Source organism: Platalea leucorodia (genome assembly GCF_965183815.1).
Source record: "Platalea leucorodia genome assembly, chromosome: 5".
NCBI classification, from domain to species: Eukaryota; Metazoa; Chordata; class Aves; order Pelecaniformes; family Threskiornithidae; genus Platalea; species Platalea leucorodia.
This window is the reverse complement of record NC_138827.1, coordinates 96,991,865-97,018,544: the sequence shown is the minus strand read 5'-3', so window position 1 is coordinate 97,018,544 and position 26,680 is coordinate 96,991,865. Positions and strand designations below refer to the sequence as shown.

General features: G+C 40.3%; 1 protein-coding gene across 1 annotated transcript in view; it reads left to right on the top strand.

The window, feature by feature from the left end:
• Positions 1–26,680, top strand: part of LRP1B (LDL receptor related protein 1B) — a gene marked incomplete at both ends in the record, with an annotated part of 755,097 nt that overhangs the window by 166,361 nt on the left and 562,056 nt on the right. Inside the window, one exon of the mRNA XM_082312062.1 lies at positions 4,772–4,897. Within this exon, the coding sequence (XP_082168188.1) occupies positions 4,772–4,897 (126 nt within the window). The remainder of the gene's footprint in view (positions 1–4,771; positions 4,898–26,680) is intronic.

The following is a 26,680-nucleotide window of genomic DNA, read 5'->3' as shown; positions in this document are numbered from 1 at the left end:
ACTCAATTGTATAAATGTTATCTCCTGTATAGTTCCTTCCACGAACCCTGTTGACCTGCTTTTCATAATTGCATTCCCTCAGATAAGAAGGATCCAGATACCTTTGACCTCTACCAGTCAATGTGATCACGGAGAGTGATCTTTATCCCTCATCATTTAGGTGCTGAACGCATGTTTACAGAGGCAACTGCCTTATTAAACTAGGAGCATTCCTGTGGTAGGCGTGCATTGGCTGCTGTCTTGTGGGCTGGTTGGTTGGTTGATTTGCTTGCTGTTTTTTTCCCCCTTGTCTGTTAACAGCATAATGGAATTTTGGTTTTCCAAGTTTAGTGTAATTGCAGAAATTATAATTGTAATTACTCTTCTAATGGAGATTTTGAGCATTGTCCTCTTAATAATGTGCCTATCAAAAAAAAAAAAACCAAACAAACAACAACAAAAAACAAAAACAAACCCCAAAACCAAGACATTTTTGGCTCTAGAAGCATTGACTTTAAAACTAAGGCACTGGCTTTTTTTAAAAAACAAAACAAAACTTTCCTTCTAAGAGGCATTGCCAGGTGTTTGCAACACAGGATAGGAGTACTATCCTTAGGGAGGCAAAGCTTTCATTTACCCATAGAGAGATGATTTCTAACCATCTGCTCTGTATCTCAAAGAAGCGGTATGTTAAAAATGTGAATTTTCTCATCCGCTGGGAGCCCTCCTGTGCAGCACACACAACACAGAGGGAAACAGTGTGCGGAGAGGTGTCACTGGGAAGAACTGTTTTCTTCCCTTAGAAGGCCATCTTAGATGACCATTTTTTAGGAAGCTTTTTTAAAACAAAAAAAAAAAAACACCCGCTAATCAGTGTGTGTTTATGATTAACTGGTCCAATTAATTTTTGTAAAAATAGCAGCTGAAAATAAAGATAATTCTATAGATATGCAAAAGAAAACAATTTGAAAAAGCAGTTTCGGAGCCAATAAAACCCTGAGCTAATATTAAGCTGCTTTATTCGAAACAAGATCTGTTTTTCAGTGTTAGTGCTTTTTTCACTCTGCTGTTTTTTTTTCTCAAGAGAGAATATAAAAAGCTTAGATCTCCATAATTTCTGTACTGTTGAATAAAATACAAGCAAGAGTTTAATTGTATGGGAATAGTGAAATTATTTCAATTTTAGAAAAATGTGAAAAACAAACCCTTTTTCCAATCACATGTGCTCGAAACTGAGCTATGTACGAAATAGCTTTTTAAAAGTTGTTTATGTCCAGTTAGGCTTTTTTGGTATTCTTTGCCCAAAATAAGAAAAAAATTGGGATTTATTTGTGTAGACATATGTGACCAGCTGCAGCTTTAAAAAAACCTGGTGCAGTCAGAGGCAAGGGATAATCACCTACACCAGTGCTTGCTGACTGCTGTGTCAATGTTCCTCCTCCAAAAAAAAAAGCTTGATATCTTATTTCCATCAGCAAGATACCAGTTTTTTGTGTCAGACTCTCATTACCCTTGAGCATGGTGAGAGGATACCTCCCTGTTCCACATAGCTCCTCGTTTGAATGCCACTTACCAGGCATTTATGGTGTTTTTCAGAGGTTTCCATCAGATTCCTGTTCATTACGGCTGGCAGTAGCACTGTTCGGATGCGTTTTGACTGGCAGTTGACACTGGGTAGCGAAAAGGGATTTTATTACAGATAAAATTATAAAACATAAGGGAATGTTGCAGAGGAGAAAGGTCTTTAACTTAATGGTAGCGTGGCTTTACTGGTTGTCTTTCTCTCTGCCTTAAATTTTACATTTCCAAGGGAGCGATGTTAAGGGCTGGGTAGAACGGGGATCGGTTCCTGTCGTACCTGCCTCCTCCCTTACTGCTGGGGTTTCGTCGGTGACAGCCCCAGGACTTGGGGACAGGGTTGAATACAGGCGTTGCACTGAAAAGCTACGAAAGAGCCGTTCTGCACGTTTCACCGTGATTTTATTGGCATCACTGTAAGGTTTGGTTACAAACTAGACTGAAATTCTTCATCGGCTTCAAATGTGGTTTTCTTAACACTGGGCTCTGCTTGCTGCCATATATAATTAGACTTGGGAGTATTACATTTTGGCATAAATGGCAGCATTGATTTCTCCTTTTACCCAGTTATTGATGGGACTTAGGAAAGAAACACGATTTCTTTTTCTATAGATATTTTGCATGTAGGTAATTGAGTAGGTTCATGTAGAACCAGTCACTTGTGTAAATTTGACTGTATAAGTGTTTTTACAACTTTGCATTTTTATATTTATTAATTAACTTTTTTTCCACTTAGCTGTCAGTTCAGATATCTATAAAAACTAACATTTGGAAAAGTCTAATTTGAAATAATTTGATCTTATGAATCTTAACTCATGAAGTTAGCCATTTCAACTATTTTTTTCTCTGAGAAATAATTGTTCTTGAGTGGCATAAATAAGTGGACATGGTAGATAACTGTTTTTTTGCTAGTTTTAATATTCCCAGGTCTGTTACAAAGAGACATGTTATACACAGAAAATAATAGTTCACACTTTAGTACAAGGTTTCCATAAAGAAACAGAAATTTATTGTGGATTTCAAGAATATTATGAAAACAACTATTAAACAGTTCTTTATACAGGTCTTGCTCATACTGCTGTATATCTTCGAAATGTGGAACTTGCCAAACTCCTTCCCTCTTTGACTTCCAAGATGTTTTTTCAAGAGGCGCTATTGAAGCTGGATCTTTAATCATCTCCTTGAAAGATTGAAGAAAACCACATCCATGTTGTATTGGATTTGCGAGGCAGGGTTTTGGTAGCGGGGGGGCTACAGGGGTGGCTTCTGGGAGAAGCTGCCAGAAGCTTCCCCTGTGCCCGACAGAGCCAACGCCAGCCGGCTCCAAGACGGACCCACCGCTGGCCGAGGCCGAGCCCATCAGTAATGGTGGTAGTGCCTCTGGGACAGCATAGTTAAGAAGGGGGGGAAACCCTGCGCAACTGCAGCGGGAGAGAGGAGTGAGAATGTGTGAGAGGCACAGCCCTGCAGGCACCCAGGTCAGGGAAGAAGGAGGGGAGGAGGTGCTCCAGGCGCCGGAGCAGAGATTCCCCTGCAGCCCCTGGAGAAGACCATGGCGAGGCAGGCTGTGCCCCTGCAGCCCATGGAGGTCCACGGTGCAGCAGATCTCCACCTGCAGCCCCGGGAGGACCCCACGCCGGAGCAGGGGGATGCCCGAAGGAGGCTGTGACCCCGTGGGAAGCCCACGCTGGAGCAGGCTCCTGGCAGGAGCTGTGGCCCCGTGGAGAGAGGAGCCCAGGCTGGAGCAGGTTTGCTGGCAGGGCTGGTGACCCCGCGGGGGACCCAGGCTGGAGCAGTCTGTTCCTGCAGGACTGCGCCCCGTGGGAGGGACCCACGCTGGAGCAGCTCGTGAAGGGCTGCAGCCCGTGGGAAGGACCCACACTGGAGCAGTTTGTGGAGGACGGTCTGCCGTGGGAGGGACCCGCGCTGGAGCAGGGGCAGAGCGTGAGGAGTCCTCCCCTGCAGAGACAGCGTGTGATGAACTGACCCCAACCCCCATTCCCCGTCCCCCTGCGCCGCTGGAGGGGAGGAGGTGGAGAAATCAGGAGTGAAGTTGAGCCTGGGAAGAAGGGAGGGATGGGGGGAAGGTGTTTTAAGATTTGGTTTTATTTCTCATTACTTTACTCCAATTTGATTGGCAATAAATTAAACTAATTTCCCCAAGTCGAGTCTGTTTTGCCCTATGACGGTAACCGGTGAATGATCTCTCCCTGCCCTTATCTTGACCCATGAGCCTTCTGTTATATTTTCTCTCCTGTGTCCAGCTGAGGAGGGGAGCGATAGAGCGGCTTTGGTGGGCACCTGGTGTCCAGCCAGGGTCAACCCACCACACCTGTGCATGTGAACTTACACTTTTAATTATACAGTCGCTCATTTTATACAGTCGCTCATTTTTTACAAAGGTAAACAACTTAAACAACTGAGCGCTGTTTGCTGTTGTATTTTAATTCCTTGCATTTACTACAACAAAAACGCTTTGATTCCTACATATAGGTATAGGAGCAGTGTTGTAGCTAGGTTAAGCAATGTGAAACATATCTACGTAATAGTTGCACCTTTGACTCGTGTGAAACTGTAGCCATCGATAGTTTTAGAAACTGACCTTGAAAATGAGGGGTGCACATAGGAAATGAGTTAGTTTTAACAAGGTGTTCCCATTGTTATTTTCTAGAGTAATAATACATAAATGTCCCAAAAACTGTGCCGCTAGAGTTTTCCTTTGAAGCTCAGAGTCAGGTTTACAAGCATGTTCAGAAACACATCTTACAGTGATTAGTGTATCGTGTCTGCAAAATAGATATTTTGTTCAGAAGACCAGTTGAGGTCTTCTGAGGAACAGTGGTTTTTTGTTATCATGCTGATTGCCGGTTGACGTATCAGACTAAGAAATTAATATCGTAACCAATTTACTTCATGGTGAAATAGAGAGAAATAGAATTTCTTAAAATTCTGTTTCATAGAGGTAGTTTACGCTAATGCTGCTCATGCCTGGTTGGAACGGTTATGGGATGCTCCCGCTGAAGCACTGCGGCTGGATGTTAGGCTCTGCAGCCTAAGTAAGGGCATTAGATATCTCATTAAATTATTTCTTCACATTGTTTCTATTGTTTGTTTTGCTTTCTGATTTCACAATCGCTTTATTTTCACTTTTCATTTTGCCACTTTGTTTTCCTTCATTTTTAATCATTGCGTTCTAAACCATTCTCGTTTTCAGAAGAACATCAGTTATGTGACGTAGGAGAGTTTCTGTGTCGTGATCGCGTGACTTGTGTCTCCCAGCACTGGCTGTGTGATGGAGAGCCTGATTGTCCTGATGATTCAGATGAGTCTTTAGACACATGTAAGTAAAGAAAGACCCAGTCTTATTTTATCTTCCTTTTAACGGTAACATCTATAGTTGCACTAACTATACAATTGAAAGGTTGGATTCAGGTTTTTTTTTTTTGTAAATCCTGAATAAATCTTCATATCAAGGGGAACAGGTTACATTCACTGTGTAGGTGAGAGACAAAAGAAATGGAAGAGATGGAAGGTGTTTTGTTCGTGTGCCACTTTGTAATGAGCACTGTCGCCAGAGCATATGTTCCCTATGCTCTCGCTGAGCTGTGGATGAGCTGTAGAAGGCAGAGGCAAAGTCAGACAGAGGAAAAATGTATTCCTCTAAAACAGTGTAGGTGGGCTGGAAATGAATAGTGCAAAATGTTTTCAATAAAAGTATGAAAAGCATGCAAACACCAAAGGGAGGAAGGAAAGAAGATGTAAAAACTATGAGGGGGGGAAAGAAGCAAAGAAAGGAAAATGAAGGAAAGCTCTAATAAAACATGTTTAATTATAGTAAAAGACCTTGTTTTTTATTTAATGTGGCTAAGAGCTTCTGAAGACCAGAGTAGCAAGCTTACAGGCTTTTTTCTTATCAGCCTTGTAGACTACTGATGAGGTGATATTAAACCTTAATGTTCCCTTGTTTCCTGCGTTCTGAGGAAAATGAGGGAATTTCCTGATTTTATCCCCAGCATAATCACTTAATGTAAGAGAAGAACCATGTATTTTGTATCAGAGCAATACTGACAATCAGGAAAGCTAGAAATGTGGTTTACTGCTGTAAGAAAAGAAAATATCAAATATCAGACAGTATTTAGGAGTCTAATCTTTAAAACGAGCGACAGAAATTCAAGGTGTCTGGAAACCATTTCTGTCTGGGCAAACATTGCGCCGATGATTGCAACCTTCCTGCTCCAGCGTTTGGTCTCTGGAACAGATAGGAAAATTGCCTCCGGGGCTGCGGTGAGGGTGCTCTGATTAACCGCCTTTGAAACACTTTGGGATTCTCAAAAACATAGTATTGTAGTTGGAAGCATCAGGTACAGTTAAGATTTTATTACTGCACTGATGATTGATTACTGTCTAATATAATATTTTCAAGCATAGTGTTAGTATCTGCAGTTAAAAGTTTTTCTGCTAACTAATGAATATTGTGATAAGAGCACAAAAATGGTCACACACAGAGAGTATTTAATTTGCCTCCTGATATTTAGCACCTAATTCCAAATCCAGCAGCTTGCTGGATGCCTAGATGTTCCTCTCACGAACTTTGCATGTTTATTGTGCTGGACCATATGATTTGTACTCAGTAATGCCATTCAAAGTCATGGCATATTAAAAGCATAACCTTTTGAAGTTTATTGATGGCTTGAAGAAAGGGGGATGGGGTGGGGAAGCAAACCTACGCTCTTCCTGACATCAGCCAGCCTGGTCCTCTTGGAAGCACCTTCCACTTTGCAAATGCTAACAGTTTCTGTAGGATGTGTTACTCTGGCTCTCCGAAGTCAAAGGTAGGAATTGGCATCATTGCTTTTCTGGTTGTCAAGCAGGAAGATGTTTGAATCCTTACGCAAATATAGCTTATGTAGCCCTTTGCTGATGAGCTGCTGGTTAATGAGGTGCCTGGGCCAACGCTTGACTGTACGGGTTGAGGTGGTAGTCGTGTCGGGTCTGGTGCCTGTCTCACCCTTCCAGTTCAACTCCTCCCAGGCCTCTGCAAGAAAAGCAAGTGACGGCGCTGGGATGCTGGGTGTAACTTTCTTACATATATGCTCACAATTATGTTTTGGTCTTGATGGTTCTGTATCTGTTTAGTCAGCGTAATTGAGTGTCAAACGTAGTATTTCTTGAAATACGTGTATGTACTCAGACTTCATCAAGTAAGTTGTTTCTCATTAGAGATGAATACAATGTTCCCGAATTTTTATGCCGATGCTTTATATCGCCATATCTGTAAGGAGTTATAAACTACCTTAAAAATATTCTTATGAAATATTTGAGGACTCTGTGGTGTTAATGCCAGGGACACAGCACCTTCCAGTTTTAGTGCACTGAGTCATGTGTCTGTTTGTTTATAGATGAATGCAGCCTCTATTTGTCAGCTCTTTGCTGACTTACATACGATGAATTATTTGGTGTAGCCTGACAGATATTGCTAGTTGTTGCTATAGCCATAAACAAATGGAGTTTGATTGATTTTCTGTGGATTTGTGCCTAGTAATAGGGTTTTCTGGGTTCTAATAACGTGCAAGCATTGATCAAAGCTTTTCCTGCAAGTGGAAGTTCTTAACTTCTCTCCCATGAGGATTTCAAGGTGTCTAAAAGGAGAGAAATTCTCATGCTGCAGTTTTTCCCATGGTGAGAATATGAAAAGTGTCATTAGTCTCATCACTCAACCATCTATTTGCAGAAAACTTCTAGGAATTAAATATCTTTGTGGCCTCTCTCCTGGTGGCATTTTAACCAGGTTTTGCAATAGAACCTGCAAGTTATTAGGCTGTGCAAACACATATGGTATGACTGTATCAACTAATTTCCTCAGGAATCCACCTGAAATCATCCAATCTAGTCCCTTTATTAGTATCAGTAAAGAGATCTAGGATAGGACAGAAAGGAGAAAAAGGTGGCATTCTTGGTTATTGTTGAATTCAGTCTCTGTGTGGGCAGAGATTGGGGCAGGGCTTTAGGCAGACACAGCTTCCGTGGGCTTTCGATGAGTGCGATGGAGGTGTCCCACCATTGCCTGTGCTCTTCTGAGCCGACAGACGGCTTCCATCACCAGTCTGTTGCCCTTCTACTTCCCATCTTCCACTAAATGGTCTCACAAATAGCTTTGTAAAACCAGAAGTGAATTCCTACGGCACCTGTACTTGGGTTCTCCTCTGTTTCTTAGCAGCTGTAATTCTTTCTGCTCTCAGTGGAGCTGCTGCTTTTTATGCTGCTAAAGAACCTGGTTCAGTAATTTCTAATGAAGAAATAAGTGAACAAATTTTGTTGCTTTTCTGTTAGTGAGTTGTTCATGAGAAAATTGATTTTAAAAAAATTATATTAATAAAACACTTGACCATGTAATGTCTACCCTTTCTTGGGTGGTAAGTCTCTAGGTGGTTCATAATGTTTTTGCAAATAGTAAGGATTCAAAAATCAATTTACTTAACCTAATCGGATGATGCTGGGTTCTTCAGTAGGCTAAATCGGCAAGCTCACTTGAAATCAATATAACTCTATCAGACGCCCCAGAATCTGACCAGACATGTTTGATTTTTACAGATAGCTGTTGGTCTGGAGGTTGATGCAGATGTTTAGAGGACTTCCTTACTGTAAAAAGAAAAAAAAAATGCTGTCTGTAGACTCATCTGCCAAACTATTGTGGTGGGACAATTACAAAAGTCAAATATACTGCTGAAAAGCATAGAGTTTAAAAAAGAAAAATAATTACAACCTTTTGTATCACCTAGTGTTTGTTCACTATTGCCTGCTATAGGCACTCAGTAGTTGGAAACACCTGTTTAATACTGTTTTTCTTGGGGTTTTTTTGCTAATTTTACCATTCTTGCCACTCGTGTTGGTCTTAAGCTGTAAGCATTTGCCTGCCTCAGCAACCTTTATAGCGGTTTAAGTAGGGAAGGTCACTAACTGTATCTCAAAGATCCAATTTTAAAAATTGTCTTTTTAGGGTACCAGTGTGTGTTGTGTTCCACAGTTGTACCTCTGAATAACATATCCGTCTCTAAATAAGCCATGTGGTTGCCCAAGGAGTATCAATGGCTTCTGAAATCTAGACATTTGATTTGATGTACTACTACTTGGTTTCCTCCTCAACCTCCTACTAACAGGGTTGAGACCTAAAAGGTATATTGGCAAATGACTTCATCCATTTAGTACTTAAGGACTTTTTTTTTTTTTTTTTTTGGTGTTTGCAGCTTCAGGATTTGTCTGGCTTGCACATTGTTTTCTAATCTCAGTTCACAAGCTCCTCTCTGTCAGAATGCGTCGTGCTAAGGCAAGGTGAAACAAAGGAGCAGGAAAAGAAATTGCTTATTTTCTCTAGCTTCTTTCTGGAACTGTACACATTGATTGTGTTTGGGTTTTGTAATGCTTGGTGCAGCAGCAGTTCCAGCAAGGGCTGGTTTATTGTCTCTTAGCCATGAAGTAAAGGAAGGTGCTATAACACTGCCCGATACTTGCCCTATGAAGAGAGACTTGAGGTCTGGCACAAGTATACCCTGAGCTCTTTTCATATCACTTTGTGGTGTGTTGCAGGCAGCAGTGCTTTGCTACAGCACAGTTGCCCATTAGAACCATCTATGACCCGAAGTATTGCTTGAATATCATGAATACCTTATGAGAGGGGAAAAAAACCACAGTACAATATGAGATCTCCTGCTACCAAGACATGAAAGTAGTTGACAGAGAGTTATTTTAGCAGCATCAAAATTCTGAAAGCAATTCACTCTGCACCACCAGACTGCAACTTTGTCTCTCGTATTGTCTGCAACTGCACTTTCTTTGTTATCCTGGCACTGTTGTTCTTGTATTTGAGCTTTCTGAAACGGTATCCGAATGACTGAATACATGCTACCCACACAATGTCTTTGTAGCTGACTGGTCCTGAGTTGAAACAACCCCGGTTTCTATTAACAAATCATCAAATTTGAATGGTCCCTGTCTCTAGAAGTTTGAGGAGATGTAGCTTTATCATAACGTTGAAATTATCTCTGATAATAATCTTTCTTTGGGATTTTGAGGGAATTTCATCTTCTTGTAATCATGATTAAACTGAAGTTGGAGGAGCAAAAGAAAGGCAGCAACCAGAAATACCTTGTTTGAAAGCTTGAGTCTCACTTTGTTTGCTAAAATAGCTTCTTTCATTCTCTGGATGCTAATTATGTGAGACTAGTTTCACAAGCTTAAAAATTGTTAATTGAGTACCTCAGTTACAGTTCTTCTACCAGCAAAGGATAAGATAATTGAATGCCACGTTGCTCCTGTGATATGAAACAATAAAGATAAAATTTCCTAAAGCTCCTAATTCTTTTACAAGTAGATCCATTGAAATTCAATAGAAGCCAGCTTCCCAAACCACTCATAAGTAGCTTTGGAAAATCCCGGATCAATAAATAACTTGCATACGTTGAAGATGAGCTGCCATGAGGTTATTGAAGGTAAATGAAGAAAATGCTGGACATGAGTGAAATAGCTGGTCTTGTGTTTTCACTCTTTATAATTTTGCTGTATGTAGTTACTATTGAACAAGGAATCTGCTGCATAAAATAGCTGCTTACACCTATTCTGGACCGTGTTACTGGTCATGCTAATTTGAACTGCTTTGAGTTGAATGTATACTCGCTTTTTCTCTCTGAATCAGAAACTTTCATATCAGTAGCGTAAACCTTAACTTCTAAAGCTCTTGTAGGAAATGAACCAAAACAAAATGACAAATGTCAACAAACTTTGTGAAACTGCTGCTAGTTTACATACAATTAAGTTAAATGCTTAATGCAACAATACAATATTGCCATGATTTTATGTTAGCTGGTGAAAAGAAGTGCTTCTGACAGAACAAGGTGAGTGTTTTGAAGTAGGATTAACTTTCCCAATACCATTTTTACAGACCTGAAAGAAAACACACTTCCCACTGAGGGACTTCTTGCAGTTTACCCTGGCAAAGCTACATGGTTGGTAACCACTGGTAAAGAAAAGATGTATAAAGGTGTATTTATTATGGCCGGTGTTTTTGCCATCCTATTTTTCTGGCATATAGCCTCTCAGGTCTGCTGTGCTTGATCCTGTTTAGATAGTTTGCTGTTCTCTGCCCCCTTTACCCCATGGTGAACACCTGCCTGACTGCTACCTGGGCTTCAGCTTCCGACCTCTGCTTTCTCCTTACTCCGTCGTTTGGGAAAACCACTGTGCTCGGCCCCTCCAGGAAAGGTCGTTTTGCTGGTGTGATGGGATTGCTGATGTTCTGGTAGTTAACCGAATATTAGAGCAAATAGTCTGGAAAGGATGAATGTCGATGGTGCTCATACCCTCTAAGCCTTTTGGAAAGGTTAGAGAGAAGCACCCCGTTGAGACGAATCCTGCATTGCAGTCGGTCTGGAGGTGTTCAGGTTGTTGCACTGTGGTGTTTGGGACCGGTGTTGATGAGTTTGTACTTTGGGGATGTTCCCACATTTCTCACCGCTAACTCTGCTACTTTTCCCTCTGGGCCGCCCCATCTTTGAGTGCAGGGGAGCACTCGTCTTGGGCCGGGGAATAACCTTCGTGTTTTTACACTTACTTTCTGTCACAGCCAGCATATAAGCAATGGTATTGAGGCCCTAGAGAACATTTAGAGGCAATTCCTTTTTATAATTTCCCAAGGGACAGTAATATTACTTCTGAGACATAAGCACATTGTCAAATTACTGGAATACGTGCATTATCCTTCTCTGAATAAAACTAGTTCGTTCATTTTGTATGGGAGTGACTTTGAATACTTGGTGTGGTTAAATGTATGGCTGTAGCCCCTGATATAGGAAGCGTCTGCCTAATATCGTTCGGACTTGTACCAGGTGTGCGTGTCTGGGTGTGGGCAGCCATGGCTGTGGGGCCTCTGTGAGGAGAGGCCAGGGCTACCCTGTGCCAGACACAGACGGTTCTACAGCTGGGCAAGTCAGCGGCGCTGGTGGCACCTCTGGGAACGTGTATTTAAGAAAGGGCAAGGCTCTGCCTGGCAGTGGGGAGTGAGGAAAGAAACAGCCCTGTGAACACCCAGGTCAGGGGATTCCTCTGCAGCCTGTGGGGAGACCATGGAGGAGCAGGTGGATGTTTTCTGAAGAAACTGTGGCCTGTGGAGAGGAGCCCACGCTGGAGCAAGTTCTCCTGACAGGGACTGCAGTCCGGCTGTGAATTAAATTAATCTTCCCGTACTCAAATGTGTTTTGCCTGTGACAGTAACTGGTGAGTGACCTCCTTGTCTTTATCTCGACCGATGAGTTTTGTCATCTTATTTTCTCCCACATGCTGTTGAGGTTGGGGGAGTGAGTGAGCAGCTGGGTGGGCGTCGGGCAACTGGCTACAGTCAGCCCACTCCAGGACTGTCTCTATCTGATCCCAGCGTTATATGGGCTGTGTCTATGCAGCCTATATACAAATCTAAACTTGCAGTGGATGAAAGCTGAGCAAATGTGCTGGCCTAACACTGAATGCTGGTATAGCCCTGAACGCAAGCTGGTGGGTCCCACCAGAAGGAGGTTATATGGCTTTTGCTTGGAGCTGCACTGCATTCTGCCATCTGAAGTATGGAATGACTAAGCTTGTGCCTGCTTTCAATTTTTTTTAAATTTTTTTTTTTTTTTTAATAATAAAGGGTGGCTCTATGTGTCCATGATAAGTATGGGAACTGGAGTAGGATAGGAAGATCAGATCCACAAGAGGGAATGTTTGAAAGGACAGATAATCAAGTGCTTGAGGAATGCCATGGAACACTGAACACGTATTGTATACATCATATACCCTGTCAGCCGGGTGACGCTGCGGTGGCTAAAATTGACACCATACTGAACACAAGGATCTTGCAAGAGCAAGGTGTGAGTCTGTCCAACTGGTATCAGAAGTATAGTAAGTCTTGTACGTGGTGACTTGTCAGGCACTGCTGCCTTATCTGTAAAGGGTTAGCAACAGGGGTTGGCTTCCAGCAGCATTCATTTTGTAGGGGGCTGCAATTTCAGTTTTGTGAATAAAAAAATATTTTTTTCCTTAAATGATTGTTTTGAAAGTGATATGCTACAGTCAGGTAAATATTGGAATTTGGCAGGGAATAGAATTACTTGCTTCTGCTAATTTTTTTCTGTAAATAATTTTAAAGACTAGAAGCATTCAATAACTCTTTTTTAATAGTTTATTTTCTATTTTGTGTATTCATTTCTACTCTGGTTTCCAGTCTGAATGTTCTTTAACGTTGTCCTTTACATAGTCCATACACCCAACCATGTTTCAGCCAAACCTAATTGCCATAAAAGGTAGCTGAAGACTTTGCAACAGATTTTGATTATCATTCTGAAGTTAGTGTGTTATATATGCAGATACTTAAACAATTATTTACAGCTTACCAATATAAATAGTTACATTAACTGTCATTAAAGACCAATAGGTTTTTTTAAGGCTAGCTTGTTTCTGGTTTACTAGTAATGATTCACGCCTTGCAAATGTGTAGCAGGAGATGTGTGTGGTGAACAAAAAGTTTAAGAAAGAATTCCTTTGTTTTTCAGATGCTTTGAGGTCATAATATGAAATGATCTTTAGACAAGATTTTCCCTTGTACTTGGGAAAGCGCTAGAGTTTGTGACCATCTGAGTGCATAAAATGCAGCATTAGGTTTCTTTTTGTCTTTTCACATGGGTCAATTTTTTCAAAATGTTTATTTTTGAATTTGGGGGGTGGGGTGGTGGTGTCAAAATCACAGAATCTCCAGTCTGAGTGAAAGATGAGAACTACGCGGGGAATCACGGTGGTGTTATTGCGCAGAAACTCAGCATCCCTGGCTAGAGGTCCAGATTCAAATAGGTATAATTTCTATAGCTCTCTGCCTGCATGTTTTCTTTTGGAATAAAGTATGCAACAAGAAGTTCAGGATTGAAGGACTCAAAGGTCATTGTATCTCTCGATGACATGGTCATTAGAAATATTACCTTTTTTTTTTCTTTTGTCTACGGCTGATTATCTTGTGCATGGTTTTCCAAAAGTGGCTCACAGGGAATTCAATTAAATGATTGCCAACAAAATGAGCCTCTTTTAAGGTCCGTGGAAACATGTAGGTGTAATACGAGGCCAGGATAGAGCCTTTGAAGGATGATGCCCAATACCTAAAACTCTGAAACAGCTCATTTATGGATTAATTGCTTGCTAAAATTGCACTTCCTACACAGAAGCAGATCTAATGGGATATATACTCATAAGACAAGAAAATGAAAAGATCAATCTTTTGAAAAACCTATGAAAGTAATTCATACTTCCACCAAAACTTTGTTTTCAAGTTTTTAACCCAAAGCAATTTTATTTTCATAGCTAAGCTATAAATTACACCCAAAAAAAAGTGCACATGTGGAGAGAGAGAAGAGATGGAAGGATGTGGCACAGTTTCTCTTTCATGAGGTTGTGCTGGCTGTTAAGCCTAATCTAATGACTTTCTCCCCCCCCAGCATTGACTTTCTTGACAGTATTTGGCCCCAAATAAGACACGTTTCAGTGTTAATCACAGTTTGGGTGTGGGCCGCCTTTCAGGTGCAGATGCCGTCCTCTCTGGTGTTACGGGAGGGATGTGTCTCCTGCACTGTCAACACAGGAGACCCCGGTGCGGAGCTAGACAAGAGCGCTTTTACAACTTAACAATTTTATTACTTCTTTTCTTTTCTCCTCTTTCCTTTCATATTTATGTCCTTGCAACGCTTTCAGGACCTTCTGTACTTGAGTTATCCTTTTACTCCAGCTCTGCATTTCCCACAATTTTTTTGTTTAGCCCTCAACCTCCCTCTTGCTTTATTCATTACTTTCCCACTTTTCTCACCTTTTTTTAGTTCTGCTGACAAAACTACTAAAACTACGATGAAAAACTATTTTCCATTCTCCGTGTTCCTTTATTTTTCCTTTGTCATCATCCTAAACAGATTCCCTTTCCCCTCTCGTAGGTCTCGCCCTTTTCTCTTCACTGATGTCCTAATTCTTATTCCTTCATTTTCTGTCTCAGTTTGGATCTTCCCGTTAACAGTCCTTTGTCTCTTGCTGTCTTGTCATGTTACTGCTGTTCAATAGCATCAGGGCAAGAGTATTTTGGGAAATGAGGAGTGCACCTTAAGCAGGATAATTCAGCCAAATATCAAGATGATTGTGAGAGCATTGATTCTTAGGCTGTCATTGCACTCTCTACCAGGAATAGCTTTGGTAAAAGGAGATAGAGAAATTACTGTATCGCGGCATTGTCTATTGATTAGGCATTGATAAAATTTAAAAACATATTTAGAAAAAAATGCAACTACATAGCATCATCAAAAGCCTTTTTGGCTTTGCTGGTATAAAAAGGTAATTTTTGATAATGCAGGGATTTATAAATTACAGCGATCTTATGTATGAAATTTCTTGTTGAAAGATTTTTATCTGAGGTGATGCCACTTCACTGTGGGCCCCAATTGCACCAAGACTCATTACACATGTTCATAATTAGAATGATGCATCTGGCCTGCAGATCCTGTGCTGGGAGAAATGTAGTGTATTTAAGTAGTGGGCTGGATGGTGTTCTTTATTTGTCACTTAAAAAGTGCTAAAGTGTAATAAGCATTTTTCTTCTCAAAATTACTGATGAAAACAACTCTCATTAGCAAGCAGATGGCTTTCTGGAAGAAAAGTAAAATTGCTCTTTTTGAAAATAGGGCTGTGATTTAAAATAAGAATTTAGGTGCGTTATTAGTGATAAAATGCATAGTAGTTTTAGTCAGCAAAGAGGGCACTTTGCTATGGACGGAGGAATAATGCAAGGCAAAAACCTCTGCTCACAAAGAATAATGCATAGCTATGACAAAGGAGCGTAACTCACTGTAGCCAGCAGTCTGGGTTCAACTGTGCTGCGTTTTAGCTTTTTAATAAAGCAGAAGAGGAAATGATGGCAAAGATCTCATTTCAAAAAGTATCCTTCAGGATTTAGTTTCTTATGTTAACTTACTGATGCACAGATCTAATCCAGAAAGTCCATGTTTTAGCAGCTCTTAGTCATGCCCCAGTACTTCTGGGTGAAACTCAACTCTGCCAAATGAAACATTTTAAAGTCTGCATTGCTTAACGCCTTCATCTTGCATTATTCAAAGATGCGTCGACACCCCTGTGCATCTGCTTTGTAGGACTGTGAGCTGTGCCCTCGGAAATAGGTCTTAAATTGTATGTAAAACTGGGGTATGCCCAATACGAAATAATTTCGAGTTAGTTCTACTCATGAGAACAGGTGTTTATAGGATTGGACTCAATTTTGTGTGTATATTTCCTCATGGAGAATGCTAAATTAATTTTTACCATCTGACATTTATAACCTCATTAAAGGCACGGCTTCGTAGAAGGTATAGCTGTTAATGGTGTGTTTGCAATAACATGAGTAACTCCAAAGTAAAGATGTGGCAAGCTTATTTTTCATTATTGAAGTGTTGAAACAAAATCTAGGTGGAAAAAGAGAATTTCTTTTTTTTCCATCTTAAAATAAAATTACCTCTAAAGTGTTTCTTCTCTTTGCTCCACTTCTTAAACATTCATAAGTATGCCAAGGCTACAAAGAGCATCTCTCACTGCCTTTATGCTAAGGCTATAGAGAATACTGAGATGGCATTTTCTAACTCATTCTGACTTTTTCTGCTCTGCTTCTATACCAGGCTATTTGATATTTTAATTATTTTTTTAAACTATTTAAAGTTGTCTAAGGTAGATCTCTAATGTGCTGCCATCTTTGGTTTTCTAGCTTCTTGTTGCAAGTGGTAATTTAGTTTACAAGTGTGCTGCATAACCTAAAGCCAATGGTGAGTTCAGGTATAAAAGCCAGGTACAAATAGTGGATCGTATAAATAATAGATGTCTGCTCTGCTATTAAGAGAGACGTTCTATAGTATAATACCTGTTCAGTGCAATAATAAAATAAAGATACATTAGTCTTACTGAAATCTGTCTTCTCTGACTATATTTTCAGTAAAATACATAGCACCTGTTTTTGTCTTGCCTTTCAATGAATTTGTCTCCAGCCTCCTCACCCCCATCAAGCCGGGGTGCTGGTGGTGGCCCTAGCTCTGCTTTCAGGCCCCGGGAACATGCGGGGAGCTGGGGCCGCGGGGCAGCCTGCGCTTTGTCCAGCATATAAAGTTAGTAAGGGAACCTACTCAGACGTTGGATTTTCCATATTAACAAATGCTTTGTTTCATTGATTTGTAATTCCCTGTTCAAAATGAGACAATTCGGTTTAATAGCAGACTTATTTTCACAGTTGGGTTTTTATTCAGTAAGGCAGTAGTAAGTTCTCTATCCAAGATAGATAGTAAAATTGCTCTATCTCTATCCAAGATATATCTCTATCCAAGACAGAGAATAGTCTTCTCTCTCTCCACCTTACCCGAAGCAGGGTTTTTAGTTTTTTATTTATTTCTGTGACCTGTATGCAGATGTAAGGGTACCGAAGGTTGACGGCTTTCCTCATTAGGCTCCCATAACGCCAAATCTCATTTTACTTTGGTTGCACTGGAGATGTCTATGAGGTCAGCCAGGTCAAAGCTGCAGTTGCTGCAAGCGACTATGTAATTCCTTTCCTGCTAACAGTCCTGGGGATTTGAATGCGCCTGATGAATAAGGTCAGTTGATCTGAACTATTTTTGTATTTACGAAATTATTTCATTTGCCTTGTTCTTATCTTCCTTTGCAGTGACTTTGGCTTGGCCTTCCGCCCCAGTCACTTCTCGATATGTAGTGGATTTCAGGCATATCCTGACTCTGTGACTTCAGAGCAGGAGGAGGAAATTACAAGAAGATCATTAAAGTGTGAAATTAAATTCTTAAAGATGAAACATCCGAAATAGCTAAAACATTACCCCAAAAACAAACAGTGCAATTGATCCTACTTAATTACATGCTTAATAATTTTATACCAATGTAAAGCACATTGACGATGTACTAATCCATTTCATATTCACTGCCACCACAGATTTCCTCCTTCTTATTTGCTTTGAATCTCATCATTATCATGCACATAAAACTAGTATTCTTAGAATTTTTATAGTATTATTTCCATATAAAATGAGGAAAAGTGTAATATATGAATGCTAAACAGCTCATTAACACGGTTTGTAATATATCTATTCATGATAAAAGCAGCTGAGAAATGCTGTTATAAACTAGTACTTCAGTCCCAGAGTATAGCTAAGATTAGAAGAATCATGCCTTGGAAAATAAATACTTCAGGGAAAACAAGAAATCTTAAATACAAATAACATCAAATAAAGAGCTTTGTATGCTTAATTAAACACATTAACAGATGCATTTATTTCAGTTAAATAATTAATATATTACTAGTACTGGCAGCAAGAAATTTTTTGTGATAAAAAACAAAACCACAAAAACCTGACAAGGTTTTAATTTCAGGATAAAAAAATGCTACATAGCATTTAAAAGACATTAAGGATGTTTTTATCTGGAACCGGCACAAAGATTGTTAATGACCGAATTACACAGCGAGCAAAATGTGTGGACGAAAAGCCTAATCTACCATGTCAAGAACCCTGATCTTTAAAGTTGCTTTATATGGGCAGGCCGCTGTCTCCAGCCTAAGAAGCAGGCGTGGCTTTGAAACAGTTTAGGTGATGAACGGTTCCTTCTGAAGCCACGTGCGTTAAGGTTTGGTCCTTGAAGTCCCCGGCCTTGTAGCCGTGCTTCCCTTGTCCAGGCCACGGGAGCAGGCTGTTGTGAATTACCTGTCCAAAACTGTCCGGAGGTTGTGTGACGGAGAAGAATCCTGCATTCACGGCGAGCGTTTGTTAGAGGTTGGAGCTGAAATTTAGGAAGATAAACTGCAGGATTAAGTGATGTATTTGGGGCTTAAGTTGTCAACAATTTATATTTTGGTATAGATTTACCTATGTGCTTTTTCCCTTTCTAGAAGCTTTTTGTACTGACCTAAACCAGACTGGCTTTGCTACTGTTTGGTTGCAGTTGTGTCATAACAATTCAGCTTAAGTTTCGTATTCAACCCCAGAATTCTAATCTCTGAAGAAACACTGCTGACAGCTTTATAAAGGGGTCAGGTGTGGTCCTTAACCTTGCTCAAATACCAAATTATACAAAATATAATTGCGATCAAGATGTAACAATGTTTGGTCATCTGAAATGTCAATAAATAAATATCCCACAAATTATTTATATTGGAAATGCATCTGCTATTGTTGACAGAAAATATTATGCAATGTGCTTTCTACACTTCCGAATATTGAGCCCCAGATTGGAAAACTCCCACTGATATGTGTATATATATATATTTTTTTTTATACATATATATATATTTTTTTTTTTAGATGAACGAGAATTTCTCCTGTGTTTTTAACTTGGTTTATCAAGGACAAGTTACCAAGGCAGGAAAAATGGGAGATCGCTCAGAGGGAGAATGAATTCATACATAAGCAAGGTAGAATGCATACTTGTGCAGCAGATCAGTAGAAGGACCATTCATAATGTCCCTTTTTGCTTGTGAAGGAGAGAGCACAACCCTGGTGTGGGTCTTGGGCATAGAGCTGCCCTCCAAGCATCCCTTTCATCGTTCATGAGCATTGTTCACACTAACGGTACAGATAAGCAAGAATATTAAAAGAAGCCATTTCATAGCGCTATTCTTTAGTCTGACCCAGAAAAGGATGCTGGAAGAAGGGACTTGGCTAATTTACCGTTACTATGAAGTATGGTGATATTTGCTTCAAGTATGTATATGGATATAAACGTTTTATTTAACTTTCTTTTGTATTTCCCTAGAAGTACTGGAAAAATGTGAAACAGATAAATGTTTCTTGGTAAGCTAGAACAAGGTTAACTTTGACTAAGCTAAGCTTAAAGAAAAAGAGGTTTGGTGGTTGGGTTTTTTTGAGCTGATGATAGGTTGAAATGACACATATAACACTCCTTGACCTTTAAGAGCTGGTCTCTTTGTTTTTTGGCTTGCTGCTGTCAGGAATAGTACCCAGAAAGATGAGAGCGCACCGTAGTTACACAGCCAGCATCTGTAATGCAGCCAGAGCTTAGTAATGTAGGAAGCGCAGCTAATGCCGCTGCGATGATCTCTGCAGCTGCCCATCTGAAAAGCCTCCAAAGGCTGTGTGGGACGAATGGCTGAGGAGGAGCCCTTGGCCTCACGAGGGGAAGCTGTAGATGGAGGAGCAACAGGATCTAATCAGTTCCCAAGTCTTCCAGCAGCCTACACAGGTCAATGCAAACTGTGCAACCTTTACACCTCAACCCAGATTACAAACGGCTGCTGCCGAACAGTGACACGTGCGGGCTCACGCTTGTGATTCACCTGCCCCTACCTGATCTGCCAGACACTTAGTCACAGACTGCTGTTGAGTGCTTTTCAGCTCCTTTTCTTACAGCCAGACAGCTTTATCTTGTGGTCCTGCCTGCTGTGTACAATGTTATTTTTTTTTTTTTTTTAAAAAAAGGAATTAGTTTTCAAAGTAATTGAAATACTTTGCTCTAATTGGGAGTGATCCAAGCCTGAGAGGGAAGAAAAAATTGCAGTGATCCAGACAGGTCAGTTGCTTTTCTGTGGTAAATCGTGAAACTATAGATCATGGTATGTTTATTCTGTTTTTCCATGACTCAGCTGTATTTGTGGCCGTATTTTAGTTGCCAGCAGGCTTACAATTTTGAATGCATAAAAAAGACTGAGATTCTTTAAGAGAATTTTACTTTTTTCAATCTATTTTTTTGTATGGCAGTAAATAGCTGAAAAACTTCATGCACAGTCAAGGGGAATGTTCCTTTTCCATTGTGGAGAAGAATGCTAAGAGATGTATAAAATTGCAACTGAGGAGTCAATCGCGTAGAAAAAGCAGTGATGCAGCACCCATAATTACCTCAAACTTTATTTATTTTTTTTTTAATCCAGATTTGGACTCCTTGTGTGTATGACCCTCATTGGAAGGGGTTGGTAACTAAAAAAACTCCTGGTGCTTGGAAAATCAATGTGAAAAGTTACTTAAAGCAGAAGGTGGTGATGGATTTAAGGTGCTTCTCTATGGCTGTCTCTGCTGGGGAGCTCTGTTTTGTGATTGAGCTCTGTTCCTATTTTTCTGGCTGTGCAGGGGAGCGCTACGTCAGACATGCTTTTATTTTTATTTGAATTTGAAGATTTCCTTCTATTCTCAGAGCAGTGCAAAAGAACCTTCTCATAAATGTGTTTGTGTGGGGGTGTATGTTTCTATAACAAACCTGCTCTTAATTGTACATAGCACGGAAGGAGCTCCATGCTTGTAAATGCAGAGGTAAGTGCATGGATTCAGTTTAAGCCTGAAAGCAGATCTTGCACTACTCCGGTGCAAAGCTGGACTGAGGCTGAATCCCATCTCTCAGGGAGCGCGTCTTACTATCTTGATTAAAGCTATACATGTACGTGAACCATCTGTAGCACCGCAGGTCAGTAGAGTAGTACTAACCTGGTAGTACACTAGTGTGGTACTCTGTCTACTTGTAAAGGCTGAGATCAGAGGGTTTGCCCAGGGTAATGCTGTTTCAGTGCGCAGGGGTAGGCAGGACTCCTTCTCAGGCACAGGCTTATTAGTGGTGCAATTTAATGATGCTGAGATGTTCTTTGAAGGGATTTTGTCTTATACCAAATATATGTATCAGGTTGACAGTAAGATCTCTTTTAGCAACTGAAATTGCCAGAATAAAAAATACATGCAAAAACCATAACCATTATCAGCATAGAAACAGGCCAAGTACCAAAGCTAATTCCTACCACCACGTGATGGCCTTGGTAACTGTATTACACTGCGTGCCCACTTTAATGTCACTTATTTGACAGACTCATTTTAGCAAGATGTTTCTAGCTTGTTAAAACTGCGTTCGTTAGTCTGCAGCTAGCAGTAAGAGTTGGACAGTGATCCGCGCCCGCCCTAATAAACTGCTCACGAGGCGGTGATCTTTGGTGTAGGCCTCTGTGCATGGTTGTGCTGAGCTCATTAAGATGTCTTACCTCGTAGAAGGTATCAGCTTTATTAAGTACGGAATCCTGGCAATAATAACAAATGCAGCATGGCATGGAAATACATTAACATCCCCTGGGTCACTGTAGCATCATGTTTTCAGGGAAACAAAGAAAGGTGATAGAATAAACTGAGCTGGCATCAGCCCAGTTACTCTCGGTGAACTGTAATGGCTTTCACAGGGTTCAGGGCTGGGTCTTCTGCATCATTAATATTCCTCTAAAGGCACGCGGGATCTTTGTTGTTGAAATAAGGAGTGAATAAAATAAAAATTAGAAATCGTTGAAGGCTGTACAGGACCTTACGCTCATGTATTACTGAGAGATGTTTAACAAAATAAAAAGCTCGGACGCAGTGGAGATGTTTCTTCTGGTAGCTGTTAGGGCCTCCTCCAGCCACCCACTGATGCCACCGCAGTGGTGCCACTACTTATTATGGACCATTCAGACATTAGTTAAAACCAGGTACTTTTGCACGTCTGCTTTGCGCAGTGCCTAAACTCTGAGTGCTCGGTGTGGCTCGTTAATAAACTGTCTAAAAGCAGTTTTACGCGGCCAAACCATCTCAAAGTAGTAGTTCTCTGTCTCGTATTTTGCCAGACAGATGTAATGGTGTATGGACAAATCGGGAGGAGCGTGGCTTGTGCAAACTAATGATTTCTCATTAATCTATGTGGCACCCTCCGTTGCCACCTGGATAGCAGATTTCATCCTCCGCAGCAGCTTTGGCAATCACTTTTTAGCTGGTGTAGGGAAAGATTTTACAGATATGTAGGCTCTGCTTCTAGTTTGGGCTTCATGAATATTTTGTCTACAGAGCTCAAGTACTCAGTTCGATGGTTTTGGAGGTCAGTTTGTAAAACCTCTACTGGTAACTGATTTTTTCCTTTTTTCTCCCCCCCCCCCCCCCCCCCATCTCTCCTCCTCCAGAAGGGCTTTTGCAAGGCTGTTTTAGCAAGGATGGTATGAGGCTGATTGTGAAGTGCAGCTAATTCTGGCATCTTGAAATATCAAAACAACACATTTTGTTTTTACACTAATGTGCTAAGGTCAAAGTTGCCTTTCTGTTTGAACAGATAAGCATTTCATCTTTGTTAATATCTACAACTTAAAAGCTGAAGGAGGAAACCAGCATTTTTAATACTGATGTGTTGATGTTTCAGCTTACTTCTCCGAGGAAATCTTCTAAATACAAATGTAAAAGAACAGTATAGCATTCTGGTGTATGCCAGCTTGCTTTGAGTCCTATGTATGGAGGTATGTATGCTGCTTTCTGGCCGTGGTACTGTGAAAGGACTGGCCAGGGCTTTTCTTGGCGATGTTCTTAGCTCTGTGCTTACTCTTGTTTCAGGATTGTTCTCTCCAAACTGTCTGTTGAGATTGGAGTCTGATATCCTTTAGACATTTCTGAACAGTAGCTTTTTCATATTGCTGACTCGGTTGGCATTATTCCCCCTGTATCATTGTATGTTATTTACTTTATGTGTGCATCTATTTAGATCTCATACTCCCTCCGGGCATACAAGATCACTAAGTCCTCAGTTTTAGCTCACTACTTTCTTATTCTTGCAGTTTGCTGTGCAGTATAAATATCATCGTTGCTTGAGCACTAATGTACAATTTAAAACCAATAAATACCCCATTTGCTGAAGGCTAATAGTCTATTCATTTTGTGCTGCAATATCCCCTGTTACTTCTGTGAAGAATTTGTCTTCTGAGGAGGTGATTCTGTGATCTTTGCTATGCCATGCAAACTCTTGCAAAGTGATGTAATTCCAGTTCTTTCATCTCTTTTCTGGCAAATACCAGACACAGCCTCAACTGTCTGCCTTTTCATGGGTTTAGCCTGATTGCCAGAGTGCCTCTGCGTGCCAGAGCAAGCAGTCACCCCAGGGCGATGCTTTGAGTGGTGGAAACATGGTAAAACCGGACTTGGGCTCTTGAGGAATTGGTGCTAGTGCTGCCTGGACCCCCGCTCAAATGGAGGTTGTCTTGAGATGAAGGGTAGCTCTGTTTCTTGGTGATATCCTCAGGTATAAGGCTGGGGGCACACAGGCCTTGCCTTATACTCAGCATAGCTTGATTTAATGTTATTTTACCTCCAACATGTTAATCAGTGCTGTCCGTGCATGTGAATTGTAGTCCTTAAGTTTGGCATTTTTTTGTTTATTTGTTTATTTATTATTTAAGGGCTGATTCGCTCATGAGGAGCGTGGTTCTTCGTTTCAGTCTTGCATTACCTTGAATCTCTTCTGTTTCTACTTTCTTTTTGTACCCTGTAACACAGGAGAAATATAGCTCAATATTTTTTCATATTTAAGTGTAATGCAGTGGTCCTTGAGTGTCATAGTTTTTCTAATGTGAGTCAGCTGGAAACTTTTTGCTGTTCTAACAGAATTTTCACCCCGTATTTTGAGAGACGGTATATCCTGTAATGGGCTCTATTTCAGCCATGTCATTAAAAGAAAGTTATACAGTTACAAATATTATTCTTTAATCACTCAGCCAGGAAGGGTCTGAAGAAAGGTTGGTTAGGTGTGGCCGTAAAAATGTGACCGCTATATTGCAATATTAGCTTTGGCATAACACAGCAACCACTTTGACACTGTTGCCAGAGACTTTTAAATACACAGATTCTCACATGCTAAGGCTGCTCTGAGAAGTTCCAGGAATTGTGAGAGAATAAAAAAATGTTTTAGCCCCATCTTTAATAAGGGTTTCCAGCTTCAGTCTGTGACGCGTGTTGTAACATGAGTAGAAAATAAGAAATGTCAATAGGTGCAATAAAATAACCTTTGCTTGATTTTAAAATGCAAAGTGGCACATAAAAAATATGGGTCTATCTAGAAGGAAAATTTTAATGAAGAAAATATATGATATTTTATTATTTCCAGGATTGTCTCTGTTCAACAGTGAGGGGAAAAAAGGGTTTTTTTCCCTTTTTTCTTTTTTTTAAATAGTAAGGTGAAATAAAGAGTATCATCAGCTTTTGTGGCGAGTAGTGGTATGATCAGTTTATCGACCTATCAGCACTTGATAAATATCTACTGGAGAAGAACTACATATATGAAAAGAATCTCAAATAAAAACCATAGCTATATAACTTCTGTGGAGTTGTCTGTTAATAGATGTCACACATCACATGGTAGATGTAGCTGAAAGGTAAAGCATTTTAACGTCTTTTAAAGGTGACAATTCAGATAAAGATCGACACGTATACACACACGCGCAGGTGCACGGAGTCATACATACATACATAAAAAAAGTATCTCTTGCAGTGGTAGGTTATTCTGAAGAAGGTTTATAGTGGTACCACAAGTGAAGTATACGGTGAACGTTGTGAGTAGGGAAACAAAAGATGCTTTGGATGGCGTGTTAGCATACTTCTAGTAGAACACCAACCAGAAAGGGTGGTGTGAACCCTGTGGTGTTGCTGTATGGGGGAGTTAGAGAGGCTGAGCTACCACTCAGGTTGCAACAGTTTCTGAGCTTGAATCAGCAGGCTAATAGCTTTGAGAAAGGCTGTATCTCTTGGTGACCAGTTTTTTTACGAGTAAGTCACAATCACTTAATTGTTTGAACAAATTCAATATTTGGGGATTTTAAAAAAAGATAATGTTTGATTGCCTGTACCCGTAGTCTGAGTCAGCAGCATCACTGTCAAGAGAGCAGTGAAGTCTATGAACCAAGACAGGGAAAAGCAGCAGTGCGAACGTGCGCTTGGCCTGACAAATGGGGACTGTTTCCAGTCCTCGCGCAGGGTCCTTGTGCAAATGTACCTTGCTCCTATACTGTCGCTGTAAGCGGTACTGCTCTTTAAGGCAGGCTTTTTTCCTCCTGAAAATTTAATAAACAGAATCAGTAGAACATTTGGCCATTTTTCCAGTAAGTATTTTTATTTCACACTTTAATTTAGAAGGTTACAGTGATACTTACCTTATAAAATGGCCTGTGAAACAGTATTCAAAGTGTTCTAAACACGTATAGGACAAGAACAAAGTATATCGAATGTCAGAAGTAGTGGGCAGAAGTAGAGCCTATGGTGACTTCATATTTGGCAGGTACCTATCGCATCAATATTTGTTTATGGGTTTACGTAAACATGCTGGGTTTCTTTCCCTGGATTTCAAATCTGCGTTGATTCTGGATCAGGAGTTTGCTAGATGATGGCTTTGCAAGAACTGCCAGGCTTCTGTCATGTTGATGACAGAATATGATAATTAAAGTATTGATCATACGAGGAATTCAGTCGCCATTTAGTGAACTTTATTTACTAATATTCCAGTCGACATATTACTTTCTCCTTTGTAGTCATTATGTACTTCAAGATTCATGTGACCGTTTTTGGGATATGGGGTTGTTAAAACCGTCAGCTAAGAACCACCACTTTAATGAGATGGTTGGAAAACAGTTGCAGTTTGTAACAGGTAAGAAGTAAATTAATCTGCCTACTAACTTGGGAAACTCCTTACTCTCTGTATCAGGCAAAAGGTGCCTCACAGCGTGAGGTTACCTACGTGATATATTGTGCAAAATACATCAAAAGAGTTGGAAAAACTTTTTTTCATTTCATGATACACGATTGGATAACATGGTATAGGCGATGAGGATAAGGACCATTTAATGATAATGATTAATGATAATGATTTAATGATAATGGTTATTACTGGTGCACATAAATTGCTAATGAACCAGGAGGTGCACTCTTAAGCTTTCTAAAGCTTTTTAGAAAGTCTTTTATTTACAAGGTAGGAAATATAGATGCATGCATTTCTTTCACTGATCACAGCAGCACAAAATTATTAAAAGAAACTGTTGCAATATTTGTGGTGGCTTGCAGGCAAACTGTTTCAGAAAGATGCGAGACTCGTACTGTAGTTATTTGCCAAAAGAGAAAAACGTGAAGATGAGTTCTCATTTTGAAACCTGCACAAGAAAAGTATGTGATGGATTTGAGCTTAGGGATGGGAAGGGAAGAGGAAGCCAAAGCTTTGAGGGTGTCCTTTTAATCTGACAACGGGAATCCTTGTGTTTGAGCGTTAGGAGTGTTAG